General features: G+C 42.7%; 1 protein-coding gene across 1 annotated transcript in view; it reads right to left on the bottom strand.

The window, feature by feature from the left end:
* Positions 1 to 7,283: 7,283 nt before the first annotated feature.
* Il18rap (interleukin 18 receptor accessory protein) overlaps positions 7,284 to 21,860 on the bottom strand; it is a 32,182-nt gene continuing 17,605 nt past the window's right edge. Inside the window, 7 exon segments of the mRNA XM_034521897.2 lie at positions 7,284 to 9,851; positions 9,854 to 10,200; positions 10,903 to 11,076; positions 15,434 to 15,571; positions 16,531 to 16,682; positions 19,138 to 19,261; positions 21,308 to 21,373. Of these exon segments, the coding sequence (XP_034377788.2) occupies positions 9,702 to 9,851; positions 9,854 to 10,200; positions 10,903 to 11,076; positions 15,434 to 15,571; positions 16,531 to 16,682; positions 19,138 to 19,261; positions 21,308 to 21,373 (1,151 nt within the window). The 3' untranslated portion in view covers positions 7,284 to 9,701.

A 21,860-nucleotide genomic window follows, 5' to 3' on the forward strand; every position in this document is an offset into this window, starting at 1 on the left:
TTCTTCATGACCGCATGAGGAATTAGAAAGGCACACTTCTCATGATAGCTTTCTACACAGCTATCAACACCCCTTTGCACCTCACCACAGTGTATAGTCATAACTGGCTTTATCCGAAAACATTTGCAGTGTATCTGGGTCTAAGTCATTGGTTGTTTGCCCGTGAGCTCTTGTTACTTTGTTGAGGCTGAAGTTTCTATTCTTGTTCAGGAAGAAGGGGGATGGGGGAGGTCTGTGATAGAGAACCAGTTGGCACCATCTAGAGGTTGATTTGCTTCCCAAGTCCTCAGCTAGCAATTAAACTGTGTGGTCTTGGATCAACTCCTGCTATATTATCTCTCTAAATTGAAAGCCTGCATCCTAAGCTGGAGTGGAGTCAAGAGCTTTGACCTTGCCTTCAGGACAGAAAATCTGAACTCTCTCTGTGCCTTCCAAAGTCATACCTCCACAATTCAGAGAGACTCGGACCTGGTGAAGGATATAACCAACACCAGAAACCCTCCAACATGAAGAGAAGAGGACCTACTAAGGTGGGTAGGAAGGACATGAATGTGAGCCTTGAAAAGAAGGCACAACCCCACACCAGGGCTAATGCCATGTTCTTACACATCTAATGTGACAACTCCCTGGGAGAAATTAGTATTTTTTTAAGAAGGAAAAACATGAAGCTATGCCATCTTAGGCATGTTTTAAACCTCACTCTAGTTTTGGTTGAATTTTTTGATAATGATGATGGTGATAGTGATGATGATGGTGGTGGTGATGATGATGGTGATGTTGGTAATGATGGTGATGCCACCTGTCTTAAAGACAGGCTTAAAATACATGGCAAAACAGAATATAAAAAAAATCTTTGGTTTACAGTACAACAAGAGCATCATAGGCATGGTCAGAAAAATGCCATCTATGTAAGGCTGCCAGAGAACCCTTAGTATCATGACACTAATAAGTTATTTGTCCCCAGTGTAACCATTGGGGACAAATTGTTGATTGTTCAAGTTAAACCCCAAGTAGAAAAGCTTTAAACTGCAGTCTATCCCTTTACTCTGCCCACTCACATTCTTACCAGTCACCCTCATTCAGAGATCGAGTCGCAAGGACAGCCATGCCCAGAGCAACATAGCCATGGCTGAGTTCACAATTGTTCTCCTGCTACTCTCCCAGGATTGTCCTCCCCTTTCGCCTCTCACCCCACCCCTCCCTATGACCCCTGTGCTAGAAGTGTCAGGCAGGTCTCCTTCTACTGCTTCTGCCATGAAGGAGTAGCCCATTCCCTTAAAGTGATAATGTCATTAGAGTTCAAGGAACATGGAATCTCCTTAAGGTGGTAGACAACAAATCCTGGGATATGGAAGAGGCTTTTGCTTGCCCAGAAGAATTTATGTTCAGATAAATGTGACTGGCAGCTAATGAGGTGCACAGAAGTACTGTAATTATCTGAGTCTGCTTTGCATTGAGATATCAGAATATCACTGCCTGAGCAATTTATGACAAGCCAAAATTCAATGGATTGCTCCTCCAGGGGATGCAAATCCAAGATCAAGGTGCTGTCATCTGGTGAGGACCTTCTTGCTGCTTTATACATGTGCAAGTCAGTTTGTGGTAGATGCAGAAGGACAAAGATAAAGAGCAGGAAGAAATAAAGCAAGTGGTTGAGGCTCAGTGGTAAAGAACTTGCTGTCCAAGCATGATGACCTGAGTTTTGATCCCCAGAACCCATGAAAAATGTCAGGTATAACAACAAGCCTGCCACCCCACGCTACGTGTCATAGTAGAAGAAGGTGCTTTGCATCCATCTCTGGTCTGTATATGGGCATGAACAGATAATTCACCTCATCCCCACTTGTATATACATTCAAGTATACAACACACACACACAAACACAGACACATGCACACACATATGCACATGTACACACACATGCACCTTCACATGCACACACGCATGCATGCACACGCACATGCACAGCAGCTCCAATCACACTCAATCCACTCTCGCTGTGACGGCATCAGTGTAGGTAGGAAGAAAACACACGTTTCATCTAAGAATCTGACAGTCCCACTTCCTGATACTGTTACAAGAGTAATCAGTTTTCAGTATGAGCTATGGAAGAGGATCGGAGGATAGACATTCAAACTATAGTAGAGACCAGGAGGAAATTTTTAGTCTTCTCCTCTACTTGATCTCCAAGGGCAAACATTGGTGTGGAGAGAATCACATATTGATGTGATTTGAGAATCACAGCCTGATCACAAGGAACTATTTGCTGATGAATCACTGCCCCATCCTAGTTCCCATGATGAAATCCAGGTGAATCTGTTCATCCTAGTAAGGTTTCCTCCCACTTCACCTAGACAGACCATACCTCATATTGAAATATTAGCACGAGCTGCCATACTTTATGTTTTGTTTTAGTTTGTGTAATTTAAACACCAAAACTTTTTCTTTGCATTTCTCAATACTAAAAGACAAAAAACAAGGATAAACCAGTACACCAGGTTTCTAGTGGCAGCACACACACACAAACACACACACACTGACACACAGACACACACACGGACATATACCCACACATACATATACACACAGACACACATACATACATACACACACACACATATTCACACACAAACACACACACACATATACACACACATGGGCATGAATCCTGTTGGGCTGAGTTGTGGATCCCCTGTGTCTGCCGCCCCAGGAAGCTGGAACTGCGGTTTGGGGAGCAGAATCTCGGGAATTTGACTAAGTTTACTCCATGTGGTGGGGGGCGGACCCTGGGCTATGATTGCACATCAATTATGCTGGTCTCTTCTTTATCACTGCTAATTTCTTAGCTCCAGCTAACCAGCATCAGTTGTCCCAGTAGTCCCTTCTATACTGAACTCTAAAGCCAGAGCCATATGGCCAAAGCTGTCGAGTTCTGCTGCTTGCTGGGGCTGGCACATGGTTGCTTTTATACTATTACATTATCAACAGCTTTTTTCTGTTCTCCAACTCCTTCATGGCTGTCCTGAAACTTGCTCTGTAGATAGAACTTGAACTCAGAGATCTGCATGGCTCTGTCTCCTGAATGCTGGGATTAAAGGCATGTACCATATGCTTGAGTTTAAGCTTTTCTTAAGCTAGTACATGCTCTGTACCAGGCTGGCCTTGAACTCAGAGATCTGCTTAGCTTTGTCTCCTGAAATTAAATGCACACACTACCATACCCGGACCTAAGCTTTTCATGGCCTCTATTCCTCAAGTTATGAATCAAAAGCCTGTGTCTTTCCAGCCTCAAAATCTGGATCACAGATATGTCCCCCATTTCTGGATTGTAGTTCATTCCAGATTAAAAGTACAAATGAATACAATAACCAGGTAATAATAACACCTAAATATAACTATTTCTTATTCAACTGCAAAAGCATAAATACTAGGTTTAGCTGGGTGGGATCTTGCCCCGAGGTCACCACTCCCTTAATCTGTTTATCTCCATGAGCACAGGATTTAGCTTCTTCATTCCACTTCGTGGTGCCTCTTTAATAATTAAACCAGACAGTTTGTACTTTTTTCTTTCTCAGCTTGCTATTTTTCGTTAAAATGGTCTTCATAAGAGTGAACTTTACTAACTGTACAAAAGAATTTATACCAGGATGTTTTGAGGTTTCCTTTATCAAAGCAAATTAACTGAAAATCTCTTTACCTTAGTCTCAGACTCTTCAGGCAAGAGTAGAAACAGCCACATTCTTCATTAATATATCACAAGAACAGTCTCTAGGCCACATACTAAAATACTCTTTTCAGACATGTCACTGTTTTGCCCAGTGTATTCCAAAACATAGTTGTTGTTAAGTGTTTCTGTACTGGGAAAAGACCAGTGTGCTGAGTAGTTTTATGTCAAGTTGACAAAATCTAGAGTCAGCTGAAGAGAAGGAACCTCAGCTGAGAAAATGCATCCATGAGATCGATCTTGATTAGTGGTTGTTGGGGGAGGGCACAGCCCATTATGGGTGGTGCTATCTCTGGGCTGCCTTCTTATCATTGTGGTTTTGTAGAAAGCCATCTTGTTCTCTGAATGTGACATCCACCTGTATCCTGGTAACTCTTTCTAACTGATGTTAATGTGAACCCTTCAACTATGTGTTAGTTAGTGTCCATGTCTTTATATCTACCTGCTTACATTCATCTATCTTTTTTACCTATTTATTATAAAGAAAAGCCTACATCAAAAACAAATTGTTTCATTAAAAAAATCTTATTGATAATATTCCTTTAATTATTGTTTAGACATTGGATATTTAATGTGAATGTTAATACATATAGATTCTGTCTATCATTTCATGACCATAATCCTATTTATTTCCTTGTATTTCTTCATCTTATTTTCCCTCTTTTTGGTTTTTTTTGGGGGCGGATTTTTACCATTTAATCTTTTACAATTTTGCTAGAGTGGGAACAGTTAACATTAGATATACCTAGCTGACCAATTCCAGGTTTGCAAGCCGTGTTTCTTTCTATATGTGCAACATGGCAAAGCAGGTCATCAGACATTGTTCATTTCCCTGGACTGACCCTGCATTCCTACAGTAACTTCTCTTCCACACTGACCTCCAAGACTTGGTAAGTTCTATTCCAGCCTTTGATCCTAGGAATTTGACTATTTTAGATTCTTCATATAAGTGTTGAGTGTTTGTCTTCTCGTAACTGGGCTTTTGTTTTCCTCACCTAATATGTTCTCTATATCCAACTGTGTTGTGACAGAGTACAGAAATTCCTTCTTCTGGGTTGAAGAGTATCTCATCTTCTATCATCTTTTAGCAATATTTGAACTTTTGTTGATTTCTTTTAGTGGCAGTCCACCGAATTAAAGCATATTATTGTACTACTTTCTCATTTTCCTTAAAGTCTGCTTTACCTCCTTAAGTTAGATGTACATACCTTGTAGCTAGATAGGCCCTGCTCTATCTCCTCTAGATTAACTATTAAGAATATTTTCAGAAATATCATAACTGGTTTTTGCATATATGTTTATACATTCACATTCGTGCACATGTTCCAGTGTGTGTATGCTTGTGTATATATGACTATGTGTATGAAGATCCAGAGTCCTTGTTGGAAGTCTTCCTTGATAATCTGATTTTTATATATACTGAGGTTCTCTCTCTGTCTCTGTCTCTCTCTCTCTGAACATGGCACCTGCAGAATCTAGCTAGCCTGAATACCAGCTTGTTTAGAGATCCTCTGTCTCCAGAGTGTCAGGATTAAAGATGGCTGCCACATGTGCTCCAATCTTTATATGTGTGCTGGGTATGCAAACTCTGGATGTCTTAGTTAGGGGTACTATTGTTGTAACGAGACACCATGACCAAAAAGCAAGTTAGGGAGGAAAGGGCTTATTGAAATTATTCTTCCACATTGTACTCGATCATTGAAGGAAACCTGGACAGGAACTCAAACAAGGCAGGAACCTAGAGGAAGGAATTGATGCAGAGGGCATGAAGGGGTGCTGCTTACTGGCTTGCTCAGCCTGCTTTCTTATAGAACCCGAGACCACCAGACAAGGGATGTCACCACCCATAATAAAGAGGCCTTCCCCCATCAATCACTAATCAAGAAAATGCCCTACAGCTGGATCTTATGGAAGCATTTTCACTACTGAGGTTCTGTCTTTACTGATGACTCTAGCTTGTGTCAACTTGACATGAAACTATCCAGCATACTGGTCTTCTCAGGTATGCAACGAAAACTGTCTTCTGAGATATCTCCCTGGCCTCATGGCTATATGAATTGTCTAAGCACTGTCTTACTATGTTATGCTTTGTAGCTTCATGGTCTTTGTTGTTGTTTTGGCAGGAAATTGGGAGGAAGGCCACAAACTTCGGCTGAGCTATGGCTGAGGTGTAGTAGTGTTTGGGAGCTTGGGACCTTCCACACTCATCTTCCGATGGTTCATTTTGGTTTTGTTTTGTTGTGTTGTGTTGTGTTTTGAGACAGGGTCTTATTCTGTAGTCCTGGATCTTCAAGAGCACACTAAGGAGGCCAAGCTGGTCTTAAACTCACAGAGATCCACCTGTCTCTACCTCCCAAGTGCTAGGATGAAAGGTATGCGCCACCTGCATCCCCAGCGGCCTGTTTGGCAGTATGGCAGTTCTATGGCTCAGTTCTCAGTGCATACAGTAGCACATTTACCACCTGATTCAGCTTGGCCATGAGCCCTGGAGTTAGAATCAATCTTGTGTCCTTAACTCTCTTATGCTTCTGTCTTCGAGATCTGTACTGTCTTTTGAGTTTTGTAGGTTTCCTCTCCTCCTCTTGGCACTTTTCTAGCCAGGATTGGGGATTATTAGCCCCACTGCTCAAGGCACATCTTAATTGCAAAAGAACACAGAGGAAAAGGAATAAATAGAAGTTTATTACACTCTATAGGGACTCCAGGGTCTTATACCTAAGGGGACAGTTCTCATTCCTTGGAGAACAAGGTTCCTGAGTATCTAGGGCAATCTTGCTTTAAACAGTGGATTGTCTAAGGTCTGGGCAAGGACCCAGGAAAGGAATGAAAAAAAAAACTAGAAGAAAGAAAGGCCAAGGAATCTTTCCTCAGTCTCCATGCTTCATCTGCAGCTCTGTGGTCAGCCCTCATGCCCACTTGTAAGACTTGAGCTGACTCAGTCTAGATCAGTAAATATTGTGGAAAAAAAGGGGGAAGTCTATAAGCTTTGGATTCTGATTTTCTCTAGCCCACTGATCACTTTTTGGAGTCTTCAAATAGATTTTTTTGCCATCTTAAAATTTAATGTTACTTATCATTGTCCTGTGAATGGATTGGAGAGGGAGAAAGGGTGTGCACTTGCACACGATATGACATGCAGGGAGGTCAGAGGACATGTTGAGAATTTGTTCTCCTCATGCCTTTAGGTGGAATCCAGAGATCATAGTAGGTCACCAAGGTACACTGAAAGTGTTTCACCTACTGAAGGATCTCACCAGCCTCAAAGTGATTTGTCTATGCATGCCTCCCAGTTGTATAGCTGTGATGAGGCTAGTGTCTCAGTTAGGGTTTATATTACTGAGATAAAACACCATGAGATAAAACAGCAAATTGGGGAGGAAAGGGTTTAGTCAGTCTTACAATTCTCAGGTCCGTTGTCCAGGAAGGACAAGCCAAGAATCTGGAGGCAGAAACTGAAGCAGAGCCATGGAAGACTGTTGCTTACTGGTTTCCTATGTATGGCTTATTGAGCCTGCTTACTCATCGCATCCAGGGCCACCAGCCCAGGGGTGACACTGTACACAGTGAGCTGTGCCCTCCCTCCCGCATTGATCATGAATCAAGACAATGTACCACAGGCTTTCCCACAGTCCGATCTGGTGGGGGCGCTCTCTCAGTCAAACTGCTTTTGCTTACATCTAGCTGTCATAAAACAAGCCAACAGTCAGGACTGTATGTGTTTATTTTATTACTTGAAGTTTTGACCTGGGAATAACACGAATGTTATTGAGAACTGTTTCTGAGAACTGTCTAGGAGACCCTACAGAGTCCATAAGGTCAGGTCTGCAGTGTGTCCAGGAAGGACAGCATCCATCTCAAATGGCGATGCTTTTTTTATACGAAAATAAAGTATGGTGACCATTGTATTTGTTCAATGTATGTAAAAAAAGAGGCAGGATCCATGGCTTCCTTATCAAGATGGTGCAGTCAGGAAACCCGGCTTTGCTTTCACTCTGCTGAGTCTAGCTGCTCAGCCAATGTCTCCACACATAAGAATTTTGTTTCAATTATTTGCCTTGTTTTAGTTCATATGCATAGGGTAAATATTAATACCATTTTGCCCCAAATGCAAAGCTGTCATCCTCACTGTACCTACCTATGGGAAAGAGGACATTCTATAAACATAGAATGGGTATTTCTGCTTTCATGTATGTACAAGTCTGAGGAGCTGTAAAGCCAAAGGCTTGGGTGTTCACTTATCTTAGAACAAGATAAACCTAGCTGCACTGGCTAGAAGAGGTTTCTGAGTCTATGATCTCAGGGAGAGGCTAACAAGAAACCCAGGAAACCTGGCCATAACCAGGGCACTGTGGTTCAACAAGTGTGGGTTCCTCCCCACTGCAATTCCACAGCAGTCCTTCCCATAAAAACTTCCTCCAGGGATAATTTATGCTCTTTGGTTCCTCTTTAGCTCTGAGATTTCCAGCCAGGATGATGCTTAGCGCCAAAGCCAAAGTGGTTTTTATGATGTGGTTCTTCTGCGAAGGAGGATCAGAAGAGCATTTCACACAGGCACCAAGTGGTCAGATGTCAGCGGATGACCCACTCTGCCTGTGGACCTCATTTGGTCCACAGTGGATGTGACTCGTGATATGGGAGCCAGTTTATGAGTTGCTACCTTCACTGGCCATGTGATAAGCCACCCTGTTCCATCAGGAAAGGTGGCATTCAAAGGGCATAAGCAGGCACATCAACTAGAACCCTGTTTTAGCTGCAGACTCATTTATGAGAACCAAATTCAATCTTGTTAATCAAAACGATGACCCAGCCCTTAAATATATCATCTTGTTACCAAGGAAGACTTTCCCTAAGACCACTCAGTCAATCAGTGTCCATAAAAGGGTGCCACTCTCAGCAGGCGAATGGCTCATGCAAAAGTATGGCATCTGTTGTATTCTTGCCGCTTGTCAACGGATGTGTGCACTTAGGCCTCAGACAATTGCTGCCTTTCCAGGTTGTAGATAACTACGAATCCATTCCTTGTCTTAATTAGATTCATGAACTAGGACAAACCAGTCTTTACTTGCAGAGACTCGGGTAAGAGTTGATTTCTGCACGAAAGGTCTCTCGCCAAGGAAACATGGAGAAATTGTAATTAGTGCTATCCTGTTTTTAAATCCAAATCCTGTGCAGGTTGTACCAGCCAAAAGGAGGGCTCTGTCCTCTCTGTTATGTACAATTTAGAAGAACTTGACTCAAAATTTTGACACTCTGAGGTTGATCATGTATTTTTTTTTTCTGATGCTAGTGACTTGTGAAGTGACTTTCACTTACAGTACTGAGCAGGAAAGCAAGTCCACCTCTCACTCAGTCCCTTAGACACAAGGGGAATGACCACCATTCATTCTATAGTGTATACCTTTCTTAGCTTGGGCACAGGATGAGCTCATTAAAAGCATTTGTGAGTCATGATGGTTTCTGCCAACAATGGATCCCATGCGCATTATTATTCAATGGCAGGTCTAGAAACATAAACCTAGTTCATGCCTTCAAAGTAGTCATGTCCCATAGGGACCCAGAAGATGATATCCATTCTGTGCTCTGTGAGTCTATATATTCCTCCTCTGTAGAGTTGATGAATAAACATGCAGCAAAATTTCTTTACAGAAGGGCTTCAGATAGAGTTTCAATTACTCACAACTAACAAAATAAAATCCTATTTATCTGATTGTATATAAATGTAAACATGATAAATTCATACATAGAGTGCAAAACAGGCGTGCATGCATGTTGGACAGCCTATGGAGTTATTTCTGTTGATTCTGCTCAGGCTACTTGGAAACTCTCAGGGAAATGTGTGCCGAGTTCACAGCAGAGGTCTGGAGTATTACTCTCTGTATCTGTTCCAGAAACTCAGACTCTAAAACCACAGATGCTGCTTCATTCCACTACCTGTCAAGCTTGCTTGGTGCTCAGAGCAGAAAGGCTCAATATTCTATCAGCCTGATCCACACAGCAAGTTCTGCTTGCCCATCAGCACCTCTTCTGGTGGCTGGAGAGAAGGAGTTTCTGAGCTCTGTGGCTGTTCCCTGCCTCGGGTATTCCTCCCAGGGGTTTCTAGGTCACTTGGTTCTTTTCAGGGGAAAAGCCCTTCGAGAAAATTCTGAGCCAGTTGAACATAAACCTGTTGGAGTTCTTCACAGGCATGTGGTAACGAATTTGTGTCCAGAACCTGGAACTGGCGTGGACCGACTTCAAGCCTTTCCACGTGACTGTGGGAAGAACCCGCAGAGCCTTCTTGATGAGGTAAGGAAGAGAGTCTGGCTCTTGGAAGGAACAGAACTTAATTAAAATTAGTTTCAATGTCTGATCAGCCAAAGCAAGGTTCACTGCTGCTTGCAGCTCAAAGACTTGGGGTCCATTGATGTACCTGGGACTCAGGATAAATATTCCTCTCCGGCTTTTCTTAATGATGCTCACAATGTCATCTGCATACACTGGAAACAAAAAATAAATTAACGACTTTCAACTGATATTATTAAAACTTGAGTCATAGCGAGTTCGAACCTTCCAGAGATGTCTGGAAGGTTTCTTCTAACTTGGATACTCCTCGGCAAAGAGATAAGGAGAAAGGACCCTGGCCCCATTGTTGTCACACTCTGAACTGTTGAAGGTATGTGCCAATACCCACCAACTGTCCCTGTATCCTGCGGCCTTAAACCACCACCTGAACCACCTAAATCATGTCAGTATATGACTGAGGGATAGGGTACATCCCAAGCTACCTGTAGAAGTATCTGGGACAGGGAAGACTAGCAGGCCATTTGAGGCCTGGATGGGTCATGTATGACATCCAGCTAAGAGGCCTGCTACACCACCTGTTGGAGCAGAATTCTAGAAGCCAGAAAGGCCATCTGTTCAGGATGAGAGTGATTATTTCCTAGGAAGAATCCAGAGAAAGCTTAGGTGGCTTTACTATTCATTATTTTCCTGAAAATAGATTTTTTTTTTTTTTTTTGGAAGACGGAGCATGTTTCCAGAGCATGGTTTTCTGTGTTCTTGTCCAAGATGATCTAAGCTCATAAAAAATTTGAAAACACAGAAGGCGTGTATCACAATGAAGGCACAGTAGAAGAAGCTCTGGGCTACAGTGGGTTACTCTTTGTGTTCTAATTGGTTCCTCTGCAGGCAAGACCTACCTCCTCCCGGGGTCACATCTCTTTCAAGCAAACACAAGCTGTATCCATATGTGTTTTCTAGCACTTCTGGGAAAAGATTCAGAGCCAAGTGTTCCTCACTCAGAGATCCCGTGGCTTCAGTCTCAGGAGGGCTCCAATTCGCATAGGATACAAATGCATCAAATTCCTTTTTATCTGAGGAAAGGGAACAACAAGGAGAACCAAAGTCCTTTAAAAAAAAACCTATCAGGGTATATACAGGTGTTTGGCGTGTATGCTAAATGGATAAGAAATACAATTTGGGATCCTTACAAAAAGGAATTAAAAACAAAGCCAGCTGATGCATTCATTTTAAAATCACACCACAGAGTGGTTTTGATTGTCCATATAAAACCCAATGATTAATTTATGAGGCACCCCTGTGTCCTTGCAGGGGAGAGATCAAACAGCTGGGGCCTCCCGTGATTGAATCTCGTGTGCTCGTGAAGGGATCGTTCTTCCTATCTGCAGTGTTTCTAGCTCATTAATCTCACATCAAAGAGGAGTCTGCTCTGTTAAAGCCTGATAATAACCAGAAAGCAAGTGCTGTTAAGATCGGATCCAGTATCCATCAGGAAGACGGCGGCACACTTAACAGCCACGCAACAGCAACGGACGGTTCAGTTAACAGTGGGCGCATCGCAGTGGAGGTCCCGTAAGCTAACAACACACAGGTGACTCCTATTGTCCATGGCTGCTGAAGTCATCACCGCATTACAACACATCACATATATCCCGTGTGCACAACACGCTGGTGTGGTCCTCTATGTGCACAACACACAGAAGCATAGCCCTCCAACCAAGTCCATACACATGACTGTCACTGGCCTCTACATGTGTTGCATTTCACTTGCCATGACAGTGGAAAACACCCCTGCTTCCAAATAGTGTTTGCCCCCTGCAACGCCATCAGCAGCCTCATGTACCCGGCCTTTAACAAGTCTCACGATTGGATAAATTTTCTCTTCTGCTTAACTGAGTGTTGGTTGTTTTCCTCACCTATACCTAGAAGTAGTCAGGCTTTATCTATATATTTACATATATAGTACCCACTGTGTAGTGATAGACTTATATACATACACTCTCCAGAGAGTCCATAGCCTACTGGGTAGTAGGCTATACCTTCTCTGTTTATACAAGCACACTAAATTTTGTTTCTACAGAGAAAAGTAGCTTAAGGGTCCATGTATCTGAATGTACCCTTGTCATGAAGTGCCGTGTCACGTGACAGTACTTGTATCTGCATGTGACGTGAGATCAGTAAAGATCTCCTCGCAGGATGTTGATGGTTGCATGATGTAGCAAATATGCCGGACTCGAGTCTCTGGCTCTCACCCAGCCCTCCCCTTATATCTGAGAAGCTACATTTCTAGAACTAGTGTTAGGATACTGTGAAGGTTTCTTGTACTTCTGTTGATAATATTATCAGGCAGATTTGTTATGGGATATGCAAAAAAACCTACCTAGAGGAGACAGAAAAACTCACACATTAACTCACAGGCTTTGGGATGGAGCAGCTGGAGTTTATATTTCAGGCTTTTTCCATAACTTCCACCTACAGTGTTGTTAGAAGTAATTAGTGTCTCTGGCCATAAGTAGTGTCTCAGGCTGTTTGGCAGTGTGCTTGCCCAACGTGAGTCAAAAAAGACGCCTCAAGGATTGACTAGCATCTACAAATAAAACAGGAGGCTCAGAGCCTCCAAACCTCTGGAAGCTGGTTTGTGAGGTACTAGATTGCCCATATAGGAAGGAGGAGACTCTGAGGTGTGGCCTGCAGGTAAGTGCTGGTCTGCTCAAGTGTGAGAGGTAAGGGTAAAGAAGAAGCTCTGGAGAGGAGAATAGTAGGACACACTGATATGAAGAAAGGGTTAAAAAATTGAGAGCACCTTTACTGAGGAGGGGAAGGAGAAAAGGAACAATGGATGAATATCAGTGGAGATGGTTTTAAAAGCTTAAAAAAAAAAAGTATAACACACCATAGCTACTTCTATTCCTCCCAGTCTTTTGTAAAACCCCAGAGTTCTATAATTCAAAAGATAAACTTATTCAGTAATGAAATTACAAAGTGTGGTGTTACAGGACCTACGTATGACCTCCTAGTATTATTTCTTTCTAAATGAAGTTTAGACATTTCACAATAAACTCTTGGGCTTTTATTGTGTAAACAAATATCCATTTAACCAGCAGAGGGCGCTAACGCACTGTGCTTGAGAAGCCAATTCTGAGCAAATCGCAGCGTTAAAAAGTGAAATGAAAAGAGACAAATTTGAATGTTCCCCATCAACTGACTCCGATTGGTAGGTAAACTCTAGAATCTTAAGGTTAAAAAAAAAATAGAAATAAAGAAAAAAATCAGTGAAAGGGGTGTGGACTCACCTAGGGAAGATTGATTAGGTATTTTATCTATTCAAAAAAAATTTTTTAAAGGCTAATTAAACAAACAAAAATTCTGAAAATACTGTTGGCTCTTACAGATCTCAAAGGATGTTAACAATAATCGATCTAAAGAAAGATGAAATGCGTGTATTTCTCTCATGTTCTTAGCTTGGTTCTGGGGAGTGTGTGTGTGTGTGTGTGTGTGTGTGTGTGTATTCAGGATTGAACTCAGACCTGGAACACTTCTCTTTCTTTTCTGGGTGCCATTACTTCAGCCTGCAAAAGGCACTGGCCTCAGGAGGAACCTCCCAGTGAGGGTGTTTACACGGCAGGCAGACCTGCTCCAAGCAGCAAAGTTGTTCACTGACACTGTACCTGAGACTTTCCAGGGCCAGCGAAGCTTAAAGCAGCATTCTAGCCCATACAACAGGATGGGTATTATAACCGTGGGGGTGAATTGATAGAAGTGTCATTAGTAATAATAGGACTTATTTTGTGCAACTTACACTTCTTTAGGACAAATCCCTGGTCTGGTGTGCCTTGTTTTTATGCGGTGATAACCCAGGTGATGAGTTTCTAAAGCCAGACTCAAAGATTCAAAGTTAAGATACAGCCTTTTCAGGTGATCTAATATGAAGATCATGGCTTCTTCTTTCTCTGTCTAAGGGGGCTGTGAGGATGGAAATAATCAATACTCTGCCAGGGCATGTGCTCCATCCTCAAGGGGCATCCATTGCCAATTATCCTGAGTTTCTATATACTAAGGTACCAGTCTAAAGGCAAGCGATGTCTAGCCTCGGTGAGCTCACACACTGTCCTCTTTGCCTGCTGCTGTTACAGTCCTGTTTTATGGACGAGGATGGCAGTACATAAAGCTGCCACATGCTGAATGAACTCAGATTGGTTAGCAGAGAGATTTTCAAATCCCATAAATCCCAAAAAAGTGTCTACTACACAGTTCCTGGTAACTAGAATGAGCTAGAATACTTTCTTCAGTCTTCCCTGTTGTAAAGCCCAACAGGAAAAAGGAAAAGGAAGAAGAAAAAGAAGAAGGAGGAGAAGGAGAAGGAGAAGGAGAAGGAGAAGGAGAAGGAGAAGGAGAAGGAGGAGGAGAAAGAGAAGGAGAAGAAGGAGGAGAAGGAGAAGGAGAAGGAGAAGGAGGAGGAAGAAGACAAAGAAGAGGAGGAGGAAGAAGAGGAAAAAGAGGAGGAGGGGAGGAGGAGGGGAAAAAGAAGAGGAAAAAGTAAAAAAAAAAGAAGAGGAAGATGAAGAAAAAGAAGAGGAGGAAGAAGAAGGAGGAGAAGGAGATGAAAAAGAGAAGAAGGAGGAAGAGGAAGAGGAGGAAGGGAAGGGGAAGAAAAACAAGTAGAAGAAAAAGAAGAGGAAGAAGAAGAGGAAGAAAAAGAGGAGGAAGAAGGAGGAGAAGAATGAGATAAAAAGGGGAAGAAGAAGAAGAAGAAGAAGAAGAAGAAGAAGAAGAAGAAGAAGAAGAAGAAGAAGAAGAAGAAGAAGAGGAGGAGGAGGAGGAGGAGGAGGAGGAGGAGGAGGAGGAGGAGGAGGAGGAGGAGGAGAAGAAGAAGAAGAAGAAGAAGAAGAAGAAGAAGAAGAAGAAGAAGAAGAAGAAGAAGAAGAAGAAGAAGAAGAAGAAGAGAAGAGAAGAAGAAGAAGAGAAGAAGAAGAAGAAGAAGAAGAAGAAGAAGAAGAAGAAGAAGAAGAAGAAGAAGAAGAAGAAGAAGAAGAAGAAGAAGAAGAAGAAGAGGAGGAGGAGAATGAGTAGGAGGAGGAGGAGAGGAGGAGGAGGAGGAGGAGGAGGAGGAGGAGGAGAAGAAGAAGAAGAAGAAGAAGAAGAAGAAGAAGAAGAAGAAGAAGAAGAAGAAGAAGAAGAAGAAGAAGAAGACAAGGAGGAGGAGGAGGAAGAGGAGGAGGAACTTAAGCCTTCAAGATAAGACACTACCTATCAGACACTAGGTACCTCTGACTTCTCTCGTGGACTGCTCTCTTATGGACTGCTCTGGCTGGCAGGAACCACGTGAAATCATACCTAACACAGCTCTAAGAAAAGAAAGCCAATAGGTAGGGAGAAACACAACTACTGTCATGTGACTTAGGCAGAGAGTGGCATGCTGGGTGATCTTACCCCTGAGAGTCTCATCTTTGTTCTTGTAGGTTCTGCATAGCAAGACAACTTCAATCCAGTGCCAGTAGAGCAAAGCAGCTGCCACCAGAACGCCCGCCAGCGTCAAGGCCGTGCCGAGGAGGATGTGTACAAACACCACTGAGGGAAACACAGAACTCTGAGCCAACACATCTGGGCCAACAACCCTTTTATGTAATAAAAAACCAGTGCCGCTATCTCTGTCATCTCAAGTGTAGATGGAATTGTCCACAGTTAACCCTAGAGAGCCAGGTGGATGAGGAATTCCTGACGAGCTGACCTACTATGCTAAGCCTTTTTACCTATTTTTATTCCCACGAGTGTCTACATAGCTCATCTGTACCATTCCTGTTGCCTGTTGGAGATTGCATTTGTGTGTGCTCATCCCCACTGAAGGCTAAACATTCCTAGACCAGGAGTTATATCAGCGTTGCCCTGCACCCTCTGTGACTCAGCTTATAAATAAGGGATCTGCATAGGAAAGCCACCATCACAGCAGGATGACAGTGTCACGCTATGGCTGGAGGACATTTACACTGCCCGGTTATGTTCCAGTCATCGACTAAGCAAGTCTGTGACTGACCCAACCTCATCCCTGGACATCTTGTTAAGGATCAAACTGTTCCTCATTGGACATTTCTCAGCTGTTGTCATGTTCTCTGGAAGCCAGCCGAGGCAAATGGCAAAGAAAGTGATGTCTGCACGCTGGGCCTGCTGCGGTGGGTGTGGGTAGGTGAGGCTGGGGATTCTTGTAGGTACAGGAGGGATAAGTGGTCTAATGGAGTGCTTTAGGAAATGAATAAGTGGGAAGGGTACAAGAATGGGTAACAGCATGAACGGGCAAGCTGGGTGAGCTGAGTAATGGGCTCTTACAACATAACACAAATTAGTTGTTAAGAAGCCCAGGTCAAAGTCAGTTGTACGGCCATGGTCAGAGCCTTAAAGGAGCTACCACAGCAAAGTGCTTGGGTGTCTGGAAAACATTCACTGCAAACACTGATGCTCTTCTTTGGGAAAATGGCCCTTCCCCTTTCAGGAAGAACAGTTGTGAGTCTTTGGGAACAAGGTTCTAGGCTTACCCCCTTCCTTCTTCCTCAGCTGGATGATCCGTGTTGTGTTCCCAATGGAGTTCTGGGCAAAGCACACAAACTTTCTGCTGAGATCTCTTTGAGTGACTTCTCTCAAGAAGACGGTACGTTCAATGACTTCGTTCTTGAAAGTGGATTGAATCCTAGGAAAGGAGGAGAAAATTCATACCCACTCAGGAAGATTGATTGTCATTCATGACACTGTGCCCAGAAGGCTGACGAAGAGCCAGTGGGAATTTCTCATAAGACTATGGAAGATCAAAAATAGATCAACTGATGGAATCTGCTAAGGGTTTACACTAAAGTACAGGTTACTTGTGGCCCTCCTCTGGACTTTATTGTAAGACCACCCCCCCCCCCCGGGAATGAAGAATATCAATAATTTATGAACAGGCTCAGTCTGTAGATTGTTTCCTTCCTAAGCATGAAGGCCTAAATTTAATCCCCAGAGAACATGTAAAAAGCCAGGCATGGTAACATGTACTTGTAATCCCAGCACTGGGAAGGCAGACATAAGTGGATCCCTATGGCTCACTGGCCAGCCTAGTTTAGTCAGGAAGAGATTCTGCTCCCCCATCCTCACCCCCACCCCACACCCACCCCAAACAAGATTAGTGACCTTTGAGGAATGAAACATGAGATTTACCCCTAGCCTCCAAATGCACACATATGTGTACATACACCTACACACATACACACAACACCACCACACCTAATTCCTCTTGAGGCATGCTACCAGGTACTTGGCTGGACACTGACTATAGACTCTTTAATCTCTTTCTTCCTCACCACACAAACTCTAAGGAGTCATGATATGAACATCCTGACTTGGTAGTGTCAGGGGCAAGGCTCAGAGGAGGAAGAGTGGTGCTTGGCCACAGTAATGGCATCATCCTTTGGTATGTCTCACCTCCAGCCTGGCACCCAGATCTCTGCCCCACCCAGAAAACTATGACTCTGCATTTACTTAGTTCCCATTGTCTACAACTGCATCGTTCATTGGTCACATTAAGGGATGGGTTATGCTGCTGTGAGCCTACAATTAGTCCACAGATGCTTCCTGCTTGCCACACATTCTGATGTGCATGTGGCTTATACCACATCTGTCCCTTATGGTAACTTTGAAAAATGGAGGTCTTCAATCACAGAATATACCTAGATGATGGCGCCTCACAGAAGGCCAGGGCTGCCTTGCCACTTCCTGGAAATCAGATTGAAAGCCACAGGTGAGGTGGCTTGAGAACCTGGGCTCGGCCTCACTTCTCCTACATAGATCATCATGCAGCATCAGTTTGAAATCCCATGTTTTCCTTGATCTTAGAACTTCTTGCTAAATGGTGTTTCCCTTAGCAAAATCTTTCCTTTACTGTTTATCTATGGTTTCCAAAATACTACATTTGTTCAGTGAAATCCTTGAAAAACGAGAGGGAACATTCTGTGGATTTGGGGTGGTGGGGGGCTGTATCTAATGTAGAAAATTGGGAGGACACATCTCCTTTTGACATGTCTGACTGGCCATGATGGACCTCAGCTCTTTTGCTCTTAGAATAGAGACTTACTTTTCTAGAGATTGAAGGGCTTGGCTCTGAAGGTCTACAGTTTTCTTTTTAACAGGTCAAGTTCTCTCTCCCATAAATTCTGAGGTGTCTGTTAGTTACAGATAACAACGAATGAAGTCTAGTTATCATAAAATGTTTCAGTCTGCTAGTATTCCAAGATAGATTTCTCCACTCCAGGGTAAGCCCTGTAACCAATTCTCCTTTGTCAGAATCTGTGCTATGGCGTCATTTTCTTAATACACTGAATGAAGACACAGTTGAAGATCTGGTGGGGCAGGAACCACCCTCTCCCATTTGTTTTTAAGCCCCTTTGTGGGCTGAGGATTTAGTCAAGTGACAGAGTATGTTCTCAGCACAGTGGATGTCCCTGGTACCAAGACAAACTATGAAAGCTGTGGATGTTGTTTGTGGGTAGAGTGCTGGCCTAGCATGCATGAGGTTCTGGGTTCAATCCCAAACATACATAAAATGTAATGATACATGCCTGTAATTCCAGAATTTGAAAACTTAAGATTTCTTCCACATAGAGAGTTTGAAATACATGAGACCCTGTCTCAAAACAATTAAATTAATCTTAAAAACACTTTAACATGGTCTAGGGTGTTTGAAACCATTGTGCAAACATCACAGGGTACTTAACACAGGCAGTCTAACATCAATAAGTGATACAATCTTAGGGGGCCACTTCTGTATATGGTTCCATCATTGACCAAATATTCTGTATACCTAGTTTACTTTATGGTCCCATGAGAAATGGAGTGCCTCTGAGTTTTAAATGATTATGATAGATGAGAGATAAGAGATAGGGGGGAATAAATGGATGGAGAGATAATAGTGGCTGGTTAGACAGATAATAGTGGTAGACAGACAGACGGACGGACGGACAGACGGATGGATGAATAGTGTTTTTATATTTTATTTTTACCACTAGTGGGTGCTAGTGGCTAACCCACCACCATAAACTCTGTTTTAGAAATTTCTAAAGGTTTGAAAGCACTAGTTTGGGTCACAATGGCTAAAGTTCACAATTTTTACTTACCTTTTCTCCTCAAATAATGGCATTTCCCACTCCTGTGTAGACTCTTTGACATACCACTTTATTACAGGCTTTGAAAATCTTTGGAAGCCAAACTGTACTCTGCAGGGTAGAGTTAAAGATTTTCCTGAAAATGCAGAGGTCAAGAAAACAGGAAGAACACATTAGAACATTGATGTGGTGGGAAAATACCAGAAGACAGCATCGGACTGCAAGCAGGTGTCAGTCACGTGGGTACCAGGAAGAGCCAAGCACTAACACATCCCACTCAGCAACACAGTTCTGCTTACAATCGTCCCGTGTGGCTCAGCTGTGTGTCTCAAATGTCCCTAACATGAGGAAATCCACAGTCAAGCTGGAGCTCTGTGAACAGGCCACTCTTCTACCCAGTCTTTAACATTAGTGATGCTGTATAAGATACATCAAAAAGATAATTTGACTAGCTGGTGCTTACACATTGAATCAATGCCATGAGGTTACCGTAAATAGAAATTCTTTTAAAGAGCAAAATAAAGAAAAAACAAGCAAAAAAGAAAAATATAAAAAACTCCCACACATACCTTACACTGAACCTTCTGCAAGGCCAATTAATGGTTAGAACTTCCATGATTGTCAAAGGGTTGTAATGTTTCAGGTCCACAGCCTTGTTACAATTGATCTTGGGCCTTTATACCCTCTTTAGCAGCCATTCCTTGCCCCCCTCCATAGCTGACTTAACATCCTTATGATAATTAGGATATATTAGATTTTTTTTAAAGAATGTATTGGCATAACAGACCACTGGCTTCTGCCAACCAAAATGTTAAAACTGTCATCAAGTAGCTGAGGTCTCCTTAATGGGCTGCAGCCTGTGTATCTGATCTTAACCCCAGTGTATTTGAAAAGTGTCTTAGTTTGTTATTTTCTTTTCCCTGTCGTCATAAAGCTTTATGAAACTGTTATCTCATTGGAATATGGACTTGGGGTAATCTGTGTTCCTGGGTCACACTCACTCATATTGGACCCCAGAGTAAACAGCTTGTTGTCACCTTTGAGATGAGAACTGTGCTTTCCCGTGGACATTATTATAGCCATAAAAAGCCCAAGATAAGTTGTAACAAGGCTGTGGACCTGGAGCATCCAACCCTTCCACGATCATTGAGGTTCTAGCCATCAATTGGCCTTGCAGAATTTCAGTGTAAGGTGTATGCAGTTAGGGAAGAAATCATTTAAATTCTCAGACATTTGGCATGCCATACAATGGAAGGATGGATGCACCATGCATGTTATTGGACCAGCCTACCTCTTCCTACCCTCCCCATCCCCCAACTCCTAGTGTGGATTATCCTTCATTTAGAATTGACTTGTGTATGAACGGCTGGGGAATCCACTTGAAAGCTCATCTTTGGGTCTGGATCTCTACCACTAGCAATGCTTTAAGATTCACTGATGCTGTGCACAACCGGGCTATGTGATTTGAATGGATTTCTCTTCATTGCAGGATCCTGTTTTTCCTCTTCACTCCTGCCATTTCTAGACACAGGATGTGCCACTGCCGTCACCTACTGACTTCACGCTGTCATAATAATTTGTTTACATATCTTTGTACAAAACTATTTTGTTCGCATTTAAAATGGTGACCACAGCACTGAAACATCACCATTTTCTTTCGAGCATAACGATTTCTACTCGGCTGTGTGTAAAACAATAAATGCAGTTGACAGAATAAAAGGCAGCCAGAAGAAAGTCAGTGTCTCCCCTATTCAGAAGAAGGCACCATTTTGGAATACATTTGAGCAAGAGTTGAAGTATTCTTCTATAATTGTCATAAGGGATAGTCCATGAGTCAAATCCACAGGGCTTGATGCTAACTTGCTAAATTCATACACATTACCTAAATAGAAACATATGCATCTAACATATAAAACCAGTTCATCTTCTTTAACTCACCAGGCATTTAGAATATGATTCCTCACGCTACCTCAATGAAAGATCAGGATGGATAGTGAGGGGCAAATCTGATGACTGAGGCTTAAGATCAAGAAACCAGAAGGGGCAACAAGACTAGTCAAGGCCAAGTGAAGGTACACAGAAAAGACTCTAGCTCCAAAATCTAATTGCTCTACATGCCACACTCTGCTCTAGTCCCTGAAGCACAGGGTGACCCAGGGATGATAATAACCAGGCAGCTTACCAAGCTCTACGTCCAGTGTATCTGTAATGGGATCCAGTATGACTGGCTTCACATTGATGTCCTTATCTGAAAGTTGAAAACAAAAATCAACCTTTGCATTGAGAAGTCTGAAGGCCTGCTTACTGAATATTTGGGGATATTATGTCAATGCCGATATAAGATGTTGATGCTGTTTTTTATTTTGTTTTTAAAATTTTACCCAGAATGTATAAATCTTGGAATTGATATTTCCACTCAAAAGGTTGCTTCTTCAGGGCTGGGGTGGGGGGTGGGGATCTCTGTTGGCATAGCGCTTACAACAGCACAAGTTGCTGCGTTTGATCCATGGAACTCTCAAAATATTGCCCCTCCCCCACCCCCATGGGCACGGTGAGCATGCTTGTAATTCTAGTGTGGAGAAATAGAGTCACACAGACACCTAGGGCTCACTGGTTAGACAGCCTGGCTTACATGACAAGTTACAGGGCAGTGTGAAATTCTGTCTCAACAGAAACTGATGGATCACACCTGAGAAATAAAACTCAAGTTTGTACTCTGGCCTACAAACACACTT

The sequence above is a fragment of the Arvicanthis niloticus genome, chromosome 17 (genome assembly GCF_011762505.2).
Source record: "Arvicanthis niloticus isolate mArvNil1 chromosome 17, mArvNil1.pat.X, whole genome shotgun sequence".
Classification (NCBI taxonomy): domain Eukaryota; kingdom Metazoa; phylum Chordata; class Mammalia; order Rodentia; family Muridae; genus Arvicanthis; species Arvicanthis niloticus.